Raw genomic sequence first — 23,784 nt, 5'->3', positions numbered from 1 at the left:
CTGGCACGTAACATTATTAAGGGATTGTTCGATACATTTCCAAGTGTTTCGAAATCATTTGACAGGGAATATGGCACCTAGGAAACAACCATAAATGCAGATCATTGATTGATTGATTGATTGATTGATTGATTGATTGATTGATTGATTGATTGATTGATTGATTGATTGATTGATTGATTGATTGATTGATTGATTGATTGATTGATTGATTGATTGATTGATTGATTGATTGATTGTAAAGCAATTTAAACAAATGGTTTGATTGTTTTCTATTCTAAATTGAAATCCCCCTGAGCTGAACCTAATTGTTAAGCTCCTGGTTTTAGTTCGCTTCTCTCTTTCTATTGATATTATCATCATCATTGCCATCACCAGCAATGAGGTCGCTAACAGCATAGTTTATAATCATAATGGAAGGAAATTTGTGTCCTCATCGTGAGGTGTTGCAGCTCTTTTCAGGCACGCCCCCAATTAAGGTGAGCTGCATGTACCATTTTAACCACACACCAGCCCTCCTACCATTCTTAAAGTCCTGGCAGTACCGGAAATCGATTCCGGACCCCCGAGGACGACAGCTAGTAACACTAACCGTTACGCTACAGAGGCGGACATAATCACAATAATACCGTTTTACCATTACGATCATCGATATAATGCATGGCTTAATGGCTAAATGGTTAGCATACTGGCCGGTGGTGCAAAGGGTCTCGGGTTCGATTCCCGGCCAGTTTGGGGATTTTAACCTTCATTCATTAATTTCTACGTCTCAATGGCTGTGTGTGTGTGTGTGTCATTTCAGCATTAGAATTCATCATAGGTTGGGCGCAGGTCGCCTATACCGCGTCAGCTCGAAAGACCTTCACCAGGCCTCTGCGAAGGCCACATGCTATTATTTTATCGATATAATCACCAACATCACGATTCACAATCATAATAACAGTACATTTGTAATATTATTTTCGATTGCCGATATTGCGCTACTGAATAAAATTTGAATAGTATTAGGTTTCTATTTGACTTTATTTTTACTTCTTTCTTTTTATAAGGACTTCTCACCATCACTGCTCAAGAGATCTTTGTGGTACTTGGCCTTCATCAGAACTTTCTGCCAGTTTTTCTTGTTCAGTGCCATGCTCCTCCAGGATCCTGATATCCTGCGCACGCCTTCCTCCCACTTCAGCTTTGACCTTCCAAATGTTCGGAATCCTTCACAACGTATTAATTATCTTCATTAATTTATTGTCATTGACACGAAGCACATATCCAGCCCACTGTAGCCTCTCGACCTTCATTACTTTAACAATGTGGAATTTATTTAACAACCTGTTCAGTTCATGCTTGTCCATACTCCATTTTCTTCTACTGGTCCAAAAATGCATCTCAAAATTATTCTCTCCAAGATACCAAGATTTTTTTTATTTTGACAGAGGCCACATTTCACAAACATATTCTAGTGCAGTTCTCATTAAGACCTTGTAGATCATTAATCTTTTTCCTCTTCAGTAATCGGGACTTCAATTTTTTTTTTTTTTTTTTTTTTGCTCTTTGTTTTACGACGCACCGACACAGATAGGTCATGCGGTGACAATGGGATAGGAAAGGTCTAGGAATGGGAAGGAAGCGCCCGTGGTCTTAATTAAGCTACAGATCCAGCATTTGCCTGATGTGAAAATGAGAAACAACGGAAAACTATCTTCAGGGCTGCTGGCATTGGGGTTCAAACCCACTATCTCCCGGATGCAAACTCACAGCTGCGCGCCCCGAACCTCACGGAAAACTCGCCTAATCACGTGTTTACTAAGGCCACAAAAGCTAACTATTTGCGCAGACAATCCTTTTGTGGATTTCACCACCATTATTAATTTTAGATTTGACTTGTGATTCCAAGTAGGTTAGAAAACTACGCACAACTTCAAATTTGTATGAGCCAATTTCAATGTATGGAGATCTTTCTACATCAGTTTTGTTAGTCACAGGCATACTCTTAGTCTTATTTCATTGATATGTAGATTATTTTTTCTTGCTGCCTTTTCCAGGTTTGTAACTGCATCTTTCATAGCTATTGGTGTTCTAGCCATAATATCAATATCAACCACATACGACAAACTCTGGAGTAATTGATAGAAAAACGAGGGCTTCTACTGGAGGTAATACTGTTTAAAGTGTTCCCTTTTTTATTTAATGAAATAGAATGTGCAAACGTGTTTCACATCATTACAATAAATAAATAAATAAATAAATAAATAAATAAATAAATAAATAAATAGCAAGCTAGATTGAATCAAGGTGCAGTAAAGCTAATGCAGTGAGCTCGCAGTTGCGATCAAGAGTATTCTGTGGGAAGGAAGTCAGCTCCCGAACGAAACTATCTTTACATCGGTTTGTTATCAGACCAATTTTGCCTTAAGAAAGTGAAAGCTGGGTGGACTCAAGATATCTTATTCATGTGTTACAGGTAACAGTAACAGGCAGACAAAAATATAGCGAGAATGATCACTGGTAGAAACAGGTGGAAACAATGGCAGAATGGTACTCGGAGTGAGGAGATGAAGGATAAGTTAACGATGAACTCAACTAATGAAGTTGTACGCATAAACCGGCTTCGATGGTGGGATCATGTGAGGTGAATGGAGGAGGAGAGGTTACCTAGGAGAATAAGAAACTTTATCATGGAGGCTAAGAAACGTAGAAGGAGACCAAAGCGACAATGGTATAGAATTAAACGAGAACTAATTGTGGCGGCGTTTAGTAAATTCACAGAGGCTTGCAGACCGAACGCTGAAAAGCCTAACAGTCTATAATGAAGATGTATGTATGATTGTTATCATTTTAATGATTAATTTTTGTTGTGACATTTTTAAGGCCTACTTTTAATTCTTAATACATCATTACTCTTGCACCTTGTTTTAAGTCTCTAAAACTTGATTTCTCCATGCCTAAAATTCCAACGATATCACGACTAGAATAAGCTTTCTTGTCATTTAAGCAGAACTGACGTCGTTAGAGGAGTTAATCTCCTGCACAGGGATAGGTACACGTTCATGTGGCCTCATTTTAAATTGGCATTGCTCCCTATAGTCAACTAACAAACGTTATCCTGCAATGGTGCTATTCAGAGAACTTTCTCATAAACCTTAAAACAGAAACAGCAGCTGCCAACACCTACTTGGCGATCACAAGCGTTTCTAACACAGTAATTAGTGCCGCTTAATAACAATTAAATTACTTCACTCACTGTGCTTGTTTTTCCTCTATGAACCTCCATGTCACAAACAATTTACTGTGATTGAAACTTATTCTTTCTCTTTGTTGTTAATACTCGGAGCCATCGCAGTAAGGATCAACCTGCACTTTATGCTGAACGGGAGTACGTCTAAATGCGAGTGATATAGTCTATTCTGGAATTCCACATGGTTCAAACATTAGTCCACTTTTAGCTTTGATTTTTGTTCATGACCTCTCAACTTATACTAAAAACTTAGTCGTTGATTTCACGAAAATTATTTTAAACCCTTCAAACTAATCTCATCTCTATAGGATTGTGAATTATAAAAAATTACACTACTATGGATCAATGTAAACAAAATCTTAATAGATCAAAGTGCTCTACAGGTGAAAAGGAATTCTGGTTCAGGCATTCCCTCGGAATTAACACACTGCAGCGGGTGACTAAAGTAAACGAGGAGTAGTGTTTGATCTGGGATTGTCATTCACCCCACGACTTTTTAAGCTCTGGTATTCGCACGCTGCGGCTATTTTAATGAGGATAGTTAGGTATTTCGGAGTGCGAAAGCCATTACAATGTCCTATTCAAGTCTTCTACGTTCAAAGTTCGTTAGCGGTTTTCTCCAAATTACAGCGTAGGCCTAACATAATGGACTAATGACCTTCAGAACGAACGGGCGAGTGCTGAGGTCTCTCAGTCATCAATATCTATGTTGATATCCTCATGTTAGTCTGATTACAACCTTAAATTGTTTTTCCTGGTGTCCCTCACAGGTTTAAGCGCTGTTCACTCAGAGTAAAACACTTGTTTGGAAATTCGAATCTTTATCCAGTATTCGGGAGATAGTAGGTTCGAATCCCACTGTCGGCAGCCCTGAATATGGTTTTCCGTGGTTTCCCATTTTCATACCAGGCAAATGCTTGGGCTGTACCTTAATTAAGGCTTCGGCCGCTTCCTTCCCACTCCTGACTCTTTCCTGTCCCATCGTCGCCATAAGACCTATCTGTGTCGGTGCGACGTAAAGCAACTAGCAAAAGAAAAAAAAGAAGAAAGAATTAGAATCTTGGAGATTCGGACTATGTGATTTATCCATCGGAATTGACGTCTTATAATTATGATTTATATGCTTCTATGCTAGTGTCCTGTACGTTTTCGAGGACAACAATATTTGTACCCGAGTGCTGTCTCATGAGAGATGTTACTTGTGGATTAACAGTTTAACTGGCGTACTGCTGTTACATGTCATTAAATCCCTACCAGAGGTGACCTGAAGTTACTGTAGCTACCCATATTACAAAGTCTGACACAATGTCTGAATAAATGTCGGTATGCTTCTTCACAGCATTGGCTGGAATTGTACTCTTACCTCGAGGACATAATACTCATACATGTTGTAAGAAATCACTCTAAATCCAACCATTTCTGTCTAGTGTCAGTAGTAGTCTGCGCATGAAATGTTAGAACCGTAATTTTGTTGATATAATGATGAGAAATGACACAAATATGCTGTCAAGAGTCCAGTATCCGTGCCCGGATGGCAGACTTAGATGTCATGGGGTTTCGCAAATATTGCCACATAAGTGGTCAATCATTCTTTGTTCGGTCCATCTTGATCGACAAAATACTTCACGGTATATGTGTGTCCTCATGAACCTCCCAGAGCATCTTATTGATGTGACATTTAAATGTTCCTCATTCCTGGCAGTTATAAGGTACCAACATCCGGCCTCATGAAGGCCTGAAATTTGGCCCGTATCAAACTTCATCAAGTAATGGTAAAGCTGTTCCAATACATCTGTGAGGCGTAAGGGTACCCTATGTTCAGCGATGCTGACAGACAATCCAGCACTCTGCAGATGTTTGATGACACTACCGCTATAATCGTTGTGGAACTTCTGACGTTCTCTGATGACCGTTTTGAGACTTTACAGTTACACAGCCACCGATAGTATGCATTCTTCCTATTCTTATTCTTCTTTCTCTCATCTTTTATCCACACATTTCTGTCGAGTGGGACAGATAAGATCTGTTGCTGTACCCGAGATCAATTGAACAGGAGGCGAGGGAAGAGCTCTGAAGGAACTCAAAGATAATTGTGAACTGACCACTCTCTGAGCTGATAAATCTGACGAATATAATAACAAGGTCTCAGCTATGCTGTCCGAGCCTGTTTACAGACTGAGCTCACGGGATCCTACCACTCGTGTGCCCAACGTCAGTGTGAAGATTTTAATAAAATCCTCATTATCAAAAGATACGGCTGAACATCTGACCCAGGGGAGCGCAGTGCCACCGAGATGATGTGGACTTCCAAAAATCCGTAAAGAAGACGTTCCTCCCAGACCAAAAAGTAGGTGCAATAGGTTCTCCTAGGTATGCTCTGGCCAAATACCTAAACAAATTGCTTCAGTCACATATAGGAACCGAGCTCGATAGCTGCAGTCGCTTAAGTGCGGCCAGTATCAAGCATTCGGGAGATAGTGGGTTCGAACCCCACTGTCGGCAGACCTGAAGATGGTTTACCGTGGTTTTCCCATTTTCACACCAGGAAAATGCTGGGGCTGTACCTTAATTAAGGTCACGGCCGCTTCCTTCCCAGTCCTAGCACTTTCCTGTTCCGTCGTCTCCGTAAGACATATCTGTGTCGGTGCGACGTAAAGCCAATAGTAGCACATATAGGACGTACTGAATCGTACAGTACGTTAGGAACACTCTGTATTTTTCCACTACGTTGTCTTCCATACCCCTCTGCTGGTGAGTTTCAATGTGGAGTCCTTGTTCACTAAAGTGCCGAGAGACTCGGTCATGTCTCTCATTGAGCATCAGTTCCCTGAGGACGTTAATAAGCTATTTCACCACTGCATCCCGCTATTTGACGAACAAACGGATGTTGTGGCTGTGGGAAATCCACTTTCTCCGGTAGTGGCCAATTTCTTCATGGAGCATTTTGAGGTTGAGGCTATTGCTTCGGCGCCCATCAAACCTAAGATCTGGTGGAGGTATTTTGATGATGCATTTGTGGTCTGGACAGAAAGTCCCAAGAAACTTCGTCTATTTCTAAACTCCCTAAATCAGCAGCGTCCTTCAGTTAAATTCGCTATGGAGATGGAGTTGGACGGATGCCTTCCTTTCTTGGATTTTCTAGCAAGGAATAAATTGGACGGCTCTTTAGGACATACCGCCTATCGTAAGCCTATCTACAGAAATCAATACCTCTATGTAGATTCTCACCACCATCCAGCACAAAACTCAGGGCTTTCTCACGACACTCACCACGAGGGCGACACGAATTTGTGAGGCATCAAATATCCAGGAGGAGATGGAAACGTTCTGAGTCACGTTCAAGGGTAATGGTTACAACGATATACAAATTCACAGAGCCTTGTATCCCAGCAGCATAGCTCACAGAAAGAAGAAGTGAAGGGAAATACCTATTAGCCTTATATTCACAATACCACAGATAGAATTGCCAAGATCCTCCGCAAGCAAAATATGAAAACCGTGTTTGGTACCGTCACTAAAATTGCTCACAGTTTAAGTAAAAGTAAAGACAAATTGTCCCCACTATTAATCCCTGGGGTCTAAAAAATTCCTTGTACTTGCGGCAAGGTATGCATTGGCCAAACATGCCAGTCCATTAGTACTCGTATCAAGTAACACCAACGAATAAACCATCTCAGCCAGCCAAATAGGTTAGCAATAACTAAGCACGCCCTATCGTCGGGTCATGATGTCGTGTTCCAAGATGTTCGAGCTCTTACCCACACTAAACACTACAGGTCTAGGAATAAACGGGAAGCTGCGGAAATACAACAGTTTCAAAAGGGACACTACCTTTCAATTATGTAATAGCTTTCGTGGTTGTCAGCCATTAAGGATTTAGGTAGGTAGTTCTTTTCCCATGTTTTTCAATATTGTTATTTCGTTTCGATGTTTTCCAAATTGGTACGTTCCTCATCACCAGATGTTCATTTCAGGCAATGTGTTAAGTGTCATACAAATGTACACCAGTTATGCTCCCTCTCCCCCATCGGCCCCCGATCGACTCACATTGATTATCCTCTGTTTCTTTTTTTACACATTTTCTGACCATTCTTTAGCTCTCTTTTATTCTTCTATCCTATGTGTGAGTCTTTCGTTACTTCACAACATATATACGGTGTAACAAGAAATATATTAATCGAAGCTTAGATGGTGTCGTCATCTGCCGTTTGAAATGTTAATAGTGAGCCGAGTGCCACTTACTATAGAACAACGGCAAAGCTTTTTTAAAAATTCAAACATTCATTGTTGGAGAAGTCTTCCTCTTCTGCAGAAGCTGGGCAAAGTTTTCTGCGAAATGTAAAGAATTTCACCTTATTTTCTTTACATGCCAAAATCCTAAAAGTTTATTATCATGTCTACAATTTGAGACTTTCCTAAGTCGCTGACTAATTTTACAAATATTATAAAACTGCATTCAACTTGAAAAATCTGAATATCTACATTTAACATGAAAATTATGAAAATTAATATTCATTAAATAAAATACACAATCGTCGAACCCTGGACTCACACTTACTTATTACCTGCTTACTTACACATATGTTATTTGAAGGGCGCCAGCTACCACTCAGTGCAGCAATAATAGAATGAGACTCTTGACTATCTCTAGGGTGTGGGGTAATAAGCTTACTTTTGACAACATACCATATAAGTTCTGGGAAAAGGAGATTGGCGTTCGGTTTCCCCATTAATTTTGAGGTTAAGATATTTTACTGTCATTGAAATAAAACTATGAATTCGTTTGATAGAACAAAATATATTCTTTAAATAATATATAAAAAATAGTGAGTCTTGTTGCGATAAAACAGATGAGAATATGAAATTATGATATTGCAACTGAAAGAAACTAGGCATGAATTTGAATTCTTCTTGACCGGACATTTAACAATTTATACGAAATATTTCCCTCACTGATTCACTTGACTGTATCTTCAACACTTTGAGTGTAATTACGACGTATTCCTTTGATCTGGTGTTTACTGTAGATGTGTCACGCCTAACTTGGTGATACATCCTTGTGACTGCTTCTTCTCCATATCATCTGACTTCTTTGTAAGTCAATATGGTATTACCTCATAGCAAGTGGTATCCCTCTCTGACTCCATGGTAAGCCCTTGCGTCCGTGTCTTCAACTAAGTGACCGACCAACCTTTGGCCTCACTCTCTCAATGACCAATGATTAATGGCTCACTGAGTCTTCTCCATCTCTCGTTCACAATCGTTGACTGACCGACTGAGGCCTCTTCATCTCGTAGACTTCTTCACTGTTCAGCTTCCGTTTAACTAATGACTGACGCTACAAGATGTAGCCACCTTTTATAGACGTTAGTTGACACAGCTACGTAATCTCCAGAAATAACAATGGCATACTCCCACAAGGCCTCAAACCGTTGCATGTAATGGTGAAATCCCCTGGGGCGGCTGAGTCTCTAAGCGCTAAGTGAGCACGATGACGTAGCCATGACGTGGCGATGACTTGGCAGAATCGCCAGTAGTGCAAAATATAACAACGTCACATCCACATCTGATACATCGAAACTCTCACTGTACAGGTATTTAATGTTAATCTACATATACGTATATATGCATACACTCAATTACAAATACGCAAGCCACAAGCAATGCATAATCGAATTGAATAATAATTATAACAAAATAATAGTAATCTCACAGATAAAATAATAATACGGACATAATAATAATAATAATAATAATAATAATAATAATAATAATAGAATACAGATACACTGACTGACAGAGCAAATGCAACACCAAGAAGGAGTGGTCAGAACTTTATGCCAATTGCAGGGTAGACTGACGTCACTGAGGTATGCTCATGATGTGAAATGCGCCGCTGTGCTGCGCACGTAGCGAACGATAAATGGGACACGGCGTTGGCGAATGGCCCACTTCGTACCGTGATTTCTCAGCCGACAGTCATTGTAGAACGTGTTGTCGTGTGCCACACGACACGTGTATAGCTAAGAATGCCAGGCCGCCGTCAACGGAGGCATTTCCAGGAGACAGACGACTTTACAAGGGGTATGGTGATCGGGCTGAGAAGGGCAGGTTGGTCGCTTCGTCAAATCGCAGCCGATACCCATAGGGATGTGTCCACGGTGCAGCGCCTGTGGCGAAGATGGTTGGCGCAGGGACATGTGGCACGTGCGAGGGGTCCAGGCGCAGCCCGAGTGACGTCAGCACGCGAGGATCGGCGCATCCGCCGCCAAGCGGTGGCAGCCCCGCAGAACAATTTCCCGTCGATTGGTTGAAGGAGGCCTGCACTCCCGGCGTCCGCTCAGAAGACTACCATTGACTCCACAGCATAGACGTGCACGCCTGGCATGGTGCCGGGCTAGAGCGACTTGGATGAGGGAATGGCGGAACGTCGTGTTCTCCGATGAGTCACGCTTCTGTTCTGTCAGTGATAGTCACCGCAGACGAGTGTGGCGTCGGCGTGGAGAAAGGTCAAATCCGGCAGTAACTGTGGAGCGCCCTACCGCTAGACAACGCGGCATCATGGTTTGGGGCGCTATTGCGTATGATTCCACGTCACCTCTAGTGCGTATTCAAGGCACTTTAAATGCTCACCGCTACGTGCAGCATGTGCTGCGGCCGGTGGCACTCCCGTACCTTCAGGGGCTGCCCAATGCTCTGTTTCAGCAGGATAATGCCCGCCCACACACTGCTCGCATCTCCCAACAGGCTCTACGAGGTGTACAGATGCTTCCGTGGCCAGCGTACTTTCCGGTTCTCTCACCAATCGAACACGTGTGGGATCTCATTGGACGCCGTTTGCAAACTCTGCCCCAGCCTCGTACGGACGACCAACTGTGGCAAATGGTTGACAGAGAATGGAAAACCATCCCTCAGGACACCATCCGCACTCATATTGACTCTGTACCTCGACGTGTTTCTGCGTGCATCGCCGCTCGCGGTGGTCCTACATCCTACTGAGTCGATGCCGCGCGCATTGTGTAACCTGCATATCGGTTTGAAATAAACATCAGTTATTCGTCCGTGTCGTCTCTGTTTTTTCCCCAACTTTCATCCCTTTCGAACCACTCCTTCTTGGTGTTGCATTTGCTCTGTCAGTCAGTGTATTACCTTGTAACGGGATTTGAACCATTACAAATTACGGTCCGTGTAACTATCAGTCTAAACATATATTCATATTTCTTATTACCGCATTCGCTGCATATTGCTAATATTAAAAGTATTCTATTTTTAATTATATCTTAATTATCACCTAAGTATGTATAAGATATCAAAATTCGTGAGAAATTCATAACTGTATTAATACTGAAATTTGATTATGAACAAACACCAACTTTGAATCTCTGTTCCAGAGATGGCCGTCGGGGCGCTCGTGTGGTTCGCAGTTCTGGTGGGCGTGGTAGGAACGAGATCAGATCGACTTCGTATTGGTAAGTTATCCAAATACTAAGATTGATATATTTTGTAAATCATGATTACTTGATGTCTAAACATTAGTAGTTTCCCAAGTGGAAGGAGAAGTGGTTGTCTTCGATACTGACAGGTATTAAAAAATTCCGCATTTATTGAACATTTCTACGGTGGTTTCTATCACATGTTCTAAAGCGTATTAGAGGTTCCTTTGAATCCAGTTCCTTGAAAAGTGGCCAGTCAAAACGACATTGGACCACTTAATCCTTATCTCCAGTGTCGAATATCTACAACAGTCGCTATGGACGGTCCAAGAGCGGCACACCCTCGATGAAACAAACCCAGTGAGGTGGCCCTCATGACGTCATGCGTTTGCCTAGGTCTTTTTTGAAGAGTACGAACCCTTGCCCGCAGGAATAGTCGACCTTTAGATAAATTGTGCACATAATACGACCTGGAATATTGAAAACTAGTTAAGAGGAATATGACAAGCAAACATTAATTCTGTAACTCATTCAAAACTAGAACCTCGCTGGCCGATTATTATTTAATACCGGTAATTTTTTATTTTTTTTTTTGCTCAGAGAGGAGAGCAACAGGAAATTTCCCTGGAGTTTGTACCCCACTGTCGGCAACCCTAAAGGTGGTTTTCCGTGGTATACCACGTTTCGCACCAGGAAAATGCTGGGGCTGTGCCTTAATTAAGACCACCACCCTTCCTTCCCACTCCTAGATTTTTCCTAACCAATCGTCGCAATAAGACATGTCTGTGTTGGTGCGATGAGAAGCAAAAAGTAAAAAAAAAGAAAAATCCCTGACGGCAGAAATTGGACTTACGATACATCCGGATTGTCGCTATTCATCCTAGCGACCCCGAAACTAAGAATTTTATATAAATATATGCCTTGGAGAGGCCGTATATTCCGGCATAAGGTTGAAAAGCGGCGGAAAAGAAAATGTCTTAAATGGCAGAGATTATGAATGTATGTGTGTGTGTGTGTGTTCCAGCGTAGCTCTCAATCAAACATGGTACACATGTGAGTTCTATATGGAAAAAACATTTTAGCGGTGGGGTTGAGGAGTGGATGACCTGTATATATAATCCAAAATTACCAATATTAGTGTCGAATTCACAGTTTTCTCGGTTGCTGATAGGTATAGAGGCATTCTGGGCGCCATTTTAATTCAAGTTCAGTCCCCATTGGTATGGGGGTTCAGAAGAGATGAAAAAGAATGTCCAAAAATCCCGGGATTATGGATGTATGTGTGTGTGTTCCAGCATAGCACTCAACCAAACTTGCTACATGTATGACTTACTATCTGGAAAAAATAATCTGGGGGTAAGATACCCGGAGCAGCCGTTGCTGTTTGGGGCGACATTTAAATATAATGGATGACTATCTATATTAGTGTCGAATCCATGGTTTTTGGGGTCGCTGAGATGAATTCTGACACTCTGGATGCCGTTGAAGTCCACGTTCAACCTCCATTGGCATGGGGGCTCAGAAGCTTTAAAATAAATAACCAAAATGATTGATGTAAGTCTTGAATCCTCAGTTTTCGGGGTCGCTAGGTTGATTAATAACTGTTCCAGTGACAGTTGGAATAGTGTACATCATATCTATAACGCAACGCGTAAATATGTATAGTTATAACTTACGTTCAATATTTATTTGAAAGAGTCAGCTACTTCCCAGACAATCCTGCCTGTCACAAGGGCAACGTTTAAGGCGAAACTACACGATTTCAAACTTAAATTTAAACACATAAGAATAACTAAATCTACAAACTAGTTCGTCAAATATCGACCAACGTCACGATAAAGAAATCTACAAAAATTCATTTCAAATAGTTAATACAAATCGTAAAATTAAACATTCAAAGAAATTACCCGGGCAATGCCGGGTACTACGGCTAGTTATGTAGAAAACGAGTTTAAATCCTAAATGGAGGATAGCGGGGGAAACTATAGAGGGATGTGTTGCGGGTCTCTCGTAGTGGCTCCACCGGGGGAGTCGGGGTGATCTCTGTGTCATGCTACATTAACGTGGCGTATCCATTCACGTACTGTATGTACTAACATACTCTTCAAAAACTTAACTCCTATGCTATGGCCTAAGAGCTGCTCGTACTTCAGGGTAGGAGTTTAAATAACTTCTTTCGCTTCGCTTCACACACTGGAGAAAGCGTAATCCTCTATGTCTCCCGGCCCTCCCCCTCAGCTCGGTATTCTCAGTCGTAGGGACTGGTGCCCACCACCGGCTGACCTGAGAATGGTTTGTTGTGGTGTTCCATTCTTCTGCACTAAGGCGAATTCTGAGACAACTCCTTTTATAGACCACGATAGCCACCGTCTCACCTTCTCCACACCTCAAATCACCACTTCAGATATCCTTGGTCTGAGAGAGTGCGTAACCCTGGAGGATCGCCGGGCCGCTCCATGGTACGCTAATGGCACCGACACAGATATGACGATGGGAGAGGAAAGGCCTAGAAGTTGGAAGGAAGCGGCCGTGGCTTTAATTAAGGTACAGCCCCAGCATGTGCCTGTGTGAAAATGGGAAACCACGGAAAACCATCGAGTTGCCGACAGTGGGAGTCGAACCCACCATCTCCCGGATGCAAGCTCACAGCCACGCGCCTCTAACCGCACGGCCAACACGTCCGGGTCCATGGTACGGAATTAAAACATTTTAGTAGTACTATCATACTGTAAACTACCCCGAAAGGTTCTCAACTGACAATGTGAGGCGGCAATCACGGGATCCCTAACTAAAACTGGTATCGCTTCCCATTACGGCGTATTTCTTCGAATCCAATTTTCAGACAAGTCCATTTTTCCGAATGTATTCTATTTCCGATTTCCATTTATCAAAAATGCGTTTTTCCGAACAACATTTCCGAATGTAATATTTTACGAAATTTTCTGAATACATTGTCTTCCCTTAAGGTGGTGGTATACAATTTCCAGTCACTAGATTGCGTGCCATAAGCCTGGATTAAATTCCAAAACTCTCCGCAGGGCTCATATGGAGTGAGAGCACATGACACTGTTGATGGTGACTCGTACGTCGGATGGAGACGTTAAGCTTTGAGCAGACACCTTGATGCTATTCGACAGGAGTAGGCTATGTGCCGACACTGGGTTTCACCCTCTCCCAACTATCATATATTACGTCATGCATTTCATCTCATTAATTCCTCTTCTGAGGTTGACGTCAGGAAGGGCATCCGGTCATAAAAATCCGCCACGACAAATCCATCTCACCTCATACTCGACCCAGTAGAGAAACGGGACAAGGGTCGGACAAAACAAACAATAAAACAACACATGTTCTTCCCTTATTTTCGAATACTTTCCAAATCGCTGACAGGTAAACAAATATAATTATAAATCCATTACGTCGTAATTGCCATTATACATACGGTTTCAGCTTCTTGTCTATCTCAGAGGACAATAAGAAATTTTGTTATGGAGTATACAGCTAACTAGAAAGAACGACGTTGGCTGGATTTCCTTCACCAACTAAGCCACAGCTTCATATTACACTTTTTGCATCCGTTGTTGTTATTCAGGTATTTTTAACTGAGCAAGAATAATGTTGATGGTGGAAGCCTTTACCTTCCACTCCTGCAAGGGCCTTCGTGGCCTGTACGGAGGTGACTTTGCTTTTCAATAATAACGTTGAATTAAATAAATTTCTAATAAATTCCTATTTAATGAGTTTTGGGTAAAGTAAATGCCCTAGAAACTTGTATTCGGTGAACCAGACCTTGGAAATCTTGACTTTCAGAAAATTTGACGCGGAACGTTGACTCGCAACCATCTTTTCCACTTATTTGTGCCGGAAATCAATGTGTCTTATTCAACTGTTTTCTCTTTCGATCCCGATTACATCTAGTAATAATAATAATAATAATAATAATAATAATAATAATGTTATTTGCTTTACGTCCCACTAACTACTTTTACGGTTTTCGGAGACGCCGAGGTGTCGGAATTTAGTCCCGTAGGAGTTCTTTTACGTACCAGTAAATCGACCGACACGAGGCTGACGTATTTGAGCACCTTCAAATATCACCGGACTGAGCCAGGATGGAACCTGCCAAGTTGGTGTCAGAAGGCCAGCGCCTCAACCGTCTGAGCCACTCAGCCCGCGATTACATCTAACAAGACCTACGAATAGGGGCGTTTCTCCGGTAAGAGTGTAAGTTCACGTGTCCCTCAATCGAAGGTTGTTAATACTACGAGAACTATATATTACTTGATTCAAATAGTTCCTCTTTTAAAAATTGGCTCCAATTTTCATTTAATTTCGTGATTTGAACGCCTTCGCAAACTAGGTAGGCCCTAGCATAGGTATGGGCACATAGATCAATAGGTACTTATTGACGCCATCTTTTAATTAACACCCCGTACATTCTGCTGATGGATGTGGTAGGGTGCTATAAAATTTCCGTTGTCTGGGGCACAATAATTCTGCAGTTTTTCATCGCAGCGCTGCCATAAATTTATCAATATAGTTATCGTTCTTCTATAGTCGCTAGATGGCGATTGTTTTTAAAATGTACTCTTTCTTTCTTTCTTTCTTTCTTTCTTTCTTTCTTTCTTTCTTTCTTTCTTTCTTTCTACCGAGTGAGTTGGCTGCGTAGTTAGGGTCACGTAGCTATGAGTTTGCATTCGGTAGATGGTAGGTTCGAATACCACGTCGGCAGCCCTGAAGATATGTTTCCGTGGTTTCCCATATTCACACCAGGTAAATGCTGAGTCTGTAACTTGATAAAGGCCACAGCCACTATCTTCCCAGTCCTAACATTTTGCATCCTTGCTTCCCCGAAAACCTTCAGTGTGTTAGTGCGACGTTGAACTACTAACAAAAACATATTTCTTTCTTTCTTTCTTTCTTTCTTTCTTTCTTTCTTTCTTTATTTATTTATTTATTTATTTATTTATTTCTAATGGCTTTGATTCTTTGATTTTGGGCCTAATAAAAAAAATTCGCTATCGAAGTAGATTTTGGTTGACAACTGTTCCCAATAGTGCATCAAATTCCCAGATTCAAATCGTATCCCCAATTAGACCCTACACAATTGCTAAGATAGTTGTACAGTCATGAATACCACCGTAGTGCGTGCAATGCAGTTGCCACTTTCGCAGTCCTTTTTAAGAAAATGCCGTGAACCTTCTCCGAGACGTTATTGGTGTTGAAGATACCCATTGGTGCATTCTATTACAACATCAATACGCGAGTAATAGGGAAGTTCGCTTCAGTTAAAAATAGGAGGATAGAATTAATGTACAATACCGGTAAATCAAGTGACAAGGTTTGTTACGGTTAAGCTTGATTGTTCATTTCTTAACCTTGCGAGTCACCATGGCCTAGGATGGATTCAGTTTTCATCTTTATCGTTCTGGAAATAGATCACTGCACAACTCGCTTGCTTCGCGAGGTCGCATCACACTCTATATGCCCTGTCCCATCACGGATGCAGTAGCCCACATGCAATCCGAATGCGAAATGTTAGCTGACAGCTGGCAAGACCTGACAGTCAGTAAACAGAGCCGGTGGACTTGAATGAGGCCCCATGGCGCCACGCAACTCTGACTTGGCAGAGCGCCGTGCGGCGGGCAGAAATAGCTGAGGTTATGTGCACAGCGGGGCATCTACCACCCGCTGGGGATTGTCTGCATAGCTTCCAGTGCAGGTTAGGGATGGGCCGAGCTGCGCCGAGCTTTCTCCGAGCTCCTTACTCCTATCATCGCCATATGTGTCTGGAAAGGAATGTTTATACAGTAGTACTGTAGTTATTATTGTTTTACGGGATAATACGATGAAACTATTAGAGAAAGACTGTGCGGAAAGGAGAAGTGTTGATCTGTCAAAGAGTGAGGATTTATTTGTTGCGTCCTCAAACTAACTCACCATAGTTGCACTCAAAGGATGCGCTTTATTAAGGTATACTAGGGCATTAGTTTTGGCTACCTTAATCTCCCTGACCCTTACCTGGACGCCAAGGGTTCGATTCCTGTCCAATCCAAATATCTTAAATCTGGACAAAGGTCTGGGACGGGGTTCCCTCAGACTCGTGTGACAAACTTACGAGCTCCCAACTTGTGAGCGTGGAAGGTGACCACAGGTCTCGAGTTGAGTCAGATATTAATGCTACCCAACTATACTATCCTTCTCGTATGACCTCATTTGGTCAAATATTGATCTCTTCAAATATCGATGATAATTGTTAAGAACCATTCCTCTTTCACTGATGTTTGGAATTATGAGAAACCGAAAGTTCTGTTACCCCCCATCTATCATCTACAGTGGGGTAGTGACCTATTGAGTATTTGGTTAGTTCCTCACTTAGTCAGAAAGTTCAGTAGCAGCAACAGTGGCCCATTGAGTATGAGGTCAATTCTTCATTGATCCACTAAGTGCCGTAGCAGCAATAGTGGCCTAGTGAGCATGAGGTCAGTTCTTCATTGATCCACTAAGTGCCGTGACAGCGACAATGACCTAGTGATTATTTGGTTAGTTCCTCACTGAGTCAGAAAGTTCAGTAGCAGCAACAGTGGCCCATTGAGTATTAGGTCAATTCTTCATTGATCCACTAAGTGCCGTAGCAGCAATAGCGGCCTAGTGAGCATGAGGACAGTTCTTCATTGATCCACTAAGTGCCGTAGCAGCAATAGTGGCCTAGTGAGCATGAGGTCAGTTCTTCATTGATCCACTAAGTGCCGTAGCAGCAATAGTGGCCTAGTGAGCATGAGGTCAGTTCTTCATTGATCCACTAAGCGCCGTAGCAGCAATAGTGGCCTAGTGAGCATGAGGTCAGTTCTTCATTGATCCACTAAGTGCCGTAGCAGCAATAGTGGCCTAGTGAGCATGAGGTCAGTTCTTCATTGATCCACTAAGTGCCGTAGCAGCAATAGTGGCCCATTGAGTATGAGGTCAGTTCTTCATTGATCCACTAAGTGCCGTAGCAGCAATAGTGGCCTAGTGAGTATGAGGTCAGTTCTTCATTGATCCACTAAGTGCCGTAGCAGCAATAGTGGCCGAGTGAGCATGAGGTCAGTTCTTCATTGATCCACTAAGTGCCGTAGCAGCAATAGTGGCCTAGTGAGCATGGGATCAGTTCTTCATTGATCCACTAAGTGCCGTAGCAGCAATAGTGGCCTAGTGAGCATGAGGTCAGTTCTTCATTGATCCACTAAGTGCCGTAGCAGCAATAGTGGCCTAGTGAGCATGAGGTCAATTCTTCATTGATCCACTAAGTGCCGTGACAGCGACAATGACCTAGTGATTATTTGGTTAGTTCCTCACTGAGTCAGAAAGTTCAGTAGCAGCAACAGTGGTCCATTGAGTATTAGGTCAAATCTTCATTGATCCACTAAGTGCCGTAGCAGCAATAGTGGCCTAGTGAGCATAAGGTCAGTTCTTCATTGATCCACTAAGTGCCGTAGCAGCAATAGTGGCCCATTGAGTATGAGGTCAATTCTTCATTGATCCACTAAGTGCCGTAGCAGCAATAGTGGCCTAGTGAGCATGAGGTCAGTTCTTCATTGATCCACTAAGTGCCGTAGCAGCAATAGTGGCCTAGTGAGCATGAGGTCAAATCTTCATTGATCCACTAAGTGCCGTAGCAGCAATAGTGGCCTAGTGAGTATGTGGTTAGTTCCTCACTGAGTCAGAAAGTTCAGTAGCAGCAACAGTGGCCCATTGAGTATGAGGTCAATTCTTCATTGATCCACTAAGTGCCGTAGCAGCAATAGTGGCCTAGTGAGTATTTGGTTAGTTCCTCACTGAGTCAGAAAGTTCAGTAGCAGCAATAGTGGCCTAGTGAGTATTTGGTTAGTTCCTCACTGAGTCAGAAAGTTCAGTAGCAGCAACAGTGGCCCATTGAGTATGAGGTCAGTTCCTCACTGAGTCCTAGTTCAGTAGCAGCAACAGTGACCTTGTGAGTATGAGGTCAGTTCCTCACTGAGTCCTAGTTCAGTAGCAGCAACAGTGACCTTGTGAGTATGAGGTCAGTTCCTCACTGAGTCCTAGTTCAGTAGCAGCAACAGTGGCCCATTGAGTATGAGGTCAGTTCCTCACTGAGTCCTAGTTCAGTAGCAGCAACAGTGGCCCATTGAGTATGAGGTCAGTTCCTCACTGAGTCCTAGTTCAGTAGCAGCAACAGTGACCTTGTGAGTATGAGGTCAGTTCCTCACTGAGTCAGAAATTTCAGTAGCAGCAATAGTGACCTTGTGAGTATGAGGTCAGTTCCACACTGAGTCATAAAGTGTCATAGCAGCAACAGTAACCTAGTGAATATGAACTCAGTTACTCACTGAGTCATAAAGTGTCGTAGCAGCAACAGTAACCTAGTGAATATGAAGTCAGTTCCACACTGAGTCATAAAGTGTCGTAGCAGCAATAGTGACCTTGTGAGTATGAGGTCAGTTCCACACTGAGTCATAAAGTGTCGTAGCAGCAACAGTAACCTAGTGAATATGAACTCAGTTACTCACTGAGTCATAAAGTGTCGTAGCAGCAACAGTAACCTAGTGAATATGAAGTCAGTTCCACACTGAGTCATAAAGTGCCGTAGCAGCAATAGTGACCTTGTGAATATGAAGTCAGTTCCACACTGAGTCATAAAGTGCCGTAGCAGCAACAGTAACCTAGTGAATATGAAGTCAGTTCCACACTGAGTCATAAAGTGCCGTAGCAGCAACAGTAACCTAGTGAATATGAAGTCAGTTCCACACTGAGTCATAAAGTGCCGTAGCAGCAACAGTAACCTAGTGAATATGAAGTCAGTTCCACACTGAGTCATAAAGTGCCGTAGCAGCAACAGTAACCTAGTGAATATGAAGTCAGTTCCACACTGAGTCATAAAGTGCCGTAGCAGCAATAGTGACCTTGTGAATATGAAGTCAGTTCCACACTGAGTCATAAAGTGTCGTAGCAGCAATAGTGACCTTGTGAGTATGAGGTCAGTTACTCACTGAGTCAGAAAGTGCAATAGAAACGCCTGTGGCCTTGTGAACAGGAGGTCATATATTTCCTCACTTAGGCAGAAATGGCAGTAGGAACACCAGTGGCCTCATAGGTAGCACCTGTCGAAACATCAACTAATAACGTCCTTACAATAAGTTGTTATTACCATCACATAGCATCGCCCGTACCTCAGCAGAGTCTCTATTACTATAGCAGGAGTAGCTGCTTCATTTTGCTATAGGCTATGCCTATGGATGGGGTGCCTAGCCGAGATGGTAGAGGTGAATTTGATTCACCCTGAAGGACGTGGGTCCATTGCTCGTCAGACGTCGAAAATTTTCAAATGCCTTCGGGAAAGGCACAAATCCATGAGGTTCATTCAGCCTACCGAACGAGCTGGCCGTGCGATTAGGGTCGCGTAGCTGTGAGCTTGCATTCGGGAGTTAGTTCGAGTGGCATCGTTGGCAGCCCTGAAAATGGTTTTCTGTGGATTCCCATTTTCACACGAGGCAAATGCTGGTGCTATAGCCTACCTTAATTTAGGCCATGGCCGCTTCCTTCCCAACCTTAGCCTTTCCCCGTACTTGCGTCGCCAAAAGCCTTTGATGTGTTAGTGCGACGTTAAACCTCTATTTAAAAAAATCACTCAACCCACACCAAAATTAAGTATATCACGTTAATTCGTGGAACAAATGTGGCCAGATTAGAGCCCAGGTTACGGAAAATGGAGGCATTACTTTTCTCTCGTCGAGGGGTCTCCGTAGCCTGTACGAAGATGGTTTTGCTTTTTGCTGTGCAACACCAATGGTCAGAAGGATGTGAAGATCGGCAAAGGAAAGTGATGGCCTAAGATTTCTGCGAAAACGAGACTCCTCTATGATTTTGCAAACCTTATACAGTTAGATATTAATAATAATAATGTTATCGACTTTGCGACCCACTAACTACTTTTACGGTTTTCGGAGACGCCGAAGTGCCATATTTTAGTCTCCCAGGAGTTCTTTTACGTACCAGTAAATCTACCGACACGAGGCTGACGTATCTGAGCACCTTCAAATACTACTGGACTGAGCCAGGATAGAACCAGCCCAGTTGGGGTCAGAAAGCCAGCGTCTCAACCGTATGAGCCACTCATCCCGGCTTATTTTGGAGTAGCGTCTTTGTCTCTCGCCAGGAGGCTCCGTGTTCGAATCCCGGCAAGGTCAGTGATTTTTGTTATCTGTCCTAGAGGGCTGGGTAGAGGTCCACTCTGCTCACGTGATTAAAATGGAGGAGGCTGTGTGTCAGGTCTTCCAACTGAGCTGTGATCGCTTACTAGGTCAAGACCCACCAGGCTTGTAGCGCTGTGGGGTTTATTTTAGACAGTTGGGTTTGGAAGAGCACTGAAAAAGGGTGTGGATGTATTGAAGAGGAAGATAATAAGGGAAGAGTCTTGTACAAGCGAATGAAAGCGGCACCGTACTCAGCTCGGTCACAGGCGCTGGTCATCAGCAAAAACTGCATCTCCTCAGTGGGTGGAGATGATAGAATATATCCACGGTATGCCTTCAGAGACGACTAAAACTGAGACCAAGGGGCAGTTTGGGCGGTGACCACGGGTCTCCCAGCTGTGTCTGGCTTTGCTTCCATTTACCTGTACCAGTCTCCTCAGTTTGAACTTTATTTATCCGACCTCCCTTTGTCAACTCTTGTTCCCTCTGACACGAATGACATTAGATTTGTGAGGCCTAGGAAGTCTTCTTACCTTTCTTTCGCCGATACCGTCATTCCTCAGAGGGTCGGACCTTTTCCAGTCTTCCTCTAATCCCCCGTATTCACCAACGACAGTGAAATGAAATTGTGGCTTTTAGTGCCGGGAGTGTCCGAGGACATGTTCGGCTCGCCAAGTGACACCCGTAGGCGACCTGCGCATCGAGATGAGGATGAAGACAACACATACAACCATCCCCCGTGCCAGCAGAATTAACCAGTGATGGTTAAAATTCCCGAACCCTGCCGGGAATCGAAGCCGGGTCCCCTGTGACCAAAGACCAGCACGCTAACCACTTAGCCATGGAGCCAGACACCAATATCAGTTACTTTTGTTGATATCCTAGATTACAAAAAAATCGGATAATATCATTATCTCGGATAACGCTCACTTCTCAGTTTTCGTTTCAATCTAAATTTCAACCTTAAATTTTTCACACTGGCGCAAATGACTACAGTACTTGCTAGCGCCACTATCGAAATGTAAACAAGTTTTTAATTGCATTCGGTGTTTACAAAAAATTGATAGTAAATTATGTCCACTATTAGCCAGAAACGTTCCAATCGAAAGGATTGTTACTGAATAGAGAATAAGAAAACAAAGTATAGCCTATACATTGTATATACCACTCAAAAAATAAGGCAATATTCCTTAATTCGTCATTAAAACATCACCCATTCGTGTACCGTACAAGATCTAAGCTACAATCGAGAATTCATTTTAGGCCTACCGATGTGTTGGGAATTCCAGGTAATGTTCGTTCGTGGATAACACTGAGAGTCTCAAAGCTTTAGATAACCTAAAACTTGTGTCATCGTAGTTCTCAAAGTGTGTAGTGCGGCTTTTTTATCCCTCTAGAACGTTTTATTGCATAATCTTTGTCACATTCCTCGCCGTTGTGATTTTCCTTTTCAGTTAAATGTTCCATCCGTCTAAAACTTGCCATCTTGAAAGACTATTAATATATCTTCGATTTCCTGTTTTACCGAATAATCTATTTCCGGTAAAATTTTAAACAGAGATAATACCCGATATCCGAGATAATGTTGTTGGTGAATACAAATGTAACTGTTATCTCAGTTTTCTTAGTTTTAAACCAAGATAAACCGGGCGAGTTGGCCATGCGGTTAGGGGCGCGCGGCTGTGAGCTTGCATTCGGGAGATAGAGGGTTCGAAACCCACTGTCTGCAACCCTGAAGATAGTGTTCTGTGGTTTCCCATTTTCACACCAGGCAAATGCTGGGGCTGTACCTTAATTGAGGCCACAGCCGCTTCCTTCCAACTCCTAGGCCTTCCCTATCCCATCATCGCCATAAGACCTATCTATGTCGGTGCGACGTAAAGCCACTAGCAAAAAATAGCAAGATAAAATCATTTACTCACATCGGTGAGTACGGGCCTTAGTGTCAAAGGAGGATGGTTACCCAGTTGTGATTCGTTTTAAAACATTTAAATCCACCACCACAACCAAGGTAATCAAGGTTGAGGGATCTCCAGGAGAAAAGTCGAGCAGCATGAGAATCCAGAATTCTTTGTCTTGAGAATTTATTTTTATAATTCTACTCACCTCCCAACATCGTTCCTCCTCTTTATGAAGCTTCTAATTATTGTGGTTACTTCTTGAGGACCTCTGCAGGCACAATCCTAATTCTTCAACTTCCTTCCTTCCTTCCTTCCTTCCTTCCTTCCTTCCTTCCTTCCTTCCTTCCTTCCTTCCTTCCTGCTGCAGACTGAAAAAGACATTAGTTAGTTCCAGTCTTCCTCCAGACCTCTTCATTGACGTTTCTGGCAGCTCAATCCAACTTCAGCAACGGCCTGTTACGTCGAATGAATCAATGTATTTTGATTTTTTCGTTCCTGCTCCAGGTTTCAGAAAAATCAATACAACTATCCCAATGTTACGTCTTGATAGCCTGGATCATAGTTTCCTACTTATTTTTCTTCTATGGCATTCTTCGATGTTCATATTGCGTCCTTAGCCAGGAGTAAAACTTTTAGTAACGTACAATATTTTCTCTAAAGCAGTCACGACAACTGCAAGGAGTTCGCCTCATTTTCTCAACCTCGACATTCCTACGATATCGCTTTTCCCCACACCAATGCCAGGAGAACGTCGTTTCCTTGCCAACACTCACCTCAATTCGTCTCTGTGTATAAAAATTAAATAACTTATGTCTATCTGTATGTTTTCTAGATGTTTATAAAAAGATACAAAAATTTAAAACTAGAAAAGCAGCTGGTATTGATAAGATTTCTGGACATACAGGGTCTCTCTTATAAACCCAGACCGAGCGCACAGTGTTTGTACTCTGCGCTACAGCAGCTGCCTCAACCCAACTCACGTCATGCGCGGCTGCCCTGCTGTAAGCATG

The 23,784-nt window shown here is 42.7% G+C and overlaps 1 protein-coding gene across 4 annotated transcripts in view; it reads left to right on the top strand.

The window, feature by feature from the left end:
- LOC136866431 (glutamate receptor ionotropic, kainate 2) overlaps positions 1 to 23,784 on the top strand; it is a 274,181-nt gene that overhangs the window by 37,997 nt on the left and 212,400 nt on the right. For all 4 annotated transcript variants that reach the window (XM_067143358.2, XM_067143357.2, XM_067143356.2 and 1 more), the window contains exon 2: positions 10,624 to 10,701. In XM_067143358.2, coding sequence (XP_066999459.1) covers positions 10,626 to 10,701 — 76 coding nt within the window. In that variant the 5' untranslated portion in view covers positions 10,624 to 10,625. The remainder of the gene's footprint in view (positions 1 to 10,623; positions 10,702 to 23,784) is intronic.

This window comes from Anabrus simplex, chromosome 3 (assembly GCF_040414725.1).
Source record: "Anabrus simplex isolate iqAnaSimp1 chromosome 3, ASM4041472v1, whole genome shotgun sequence".
NCBI lineage: Eukaryota > Metazoa > Arthropoda > Insecta > Orthoptera > Tettigoniidae > Anabrus > Anabrus simplex.
Note: the sequence above shows the minus strand (reverse complement) of the source record. Positions and strands in the feature narration are given on the sequence as shown.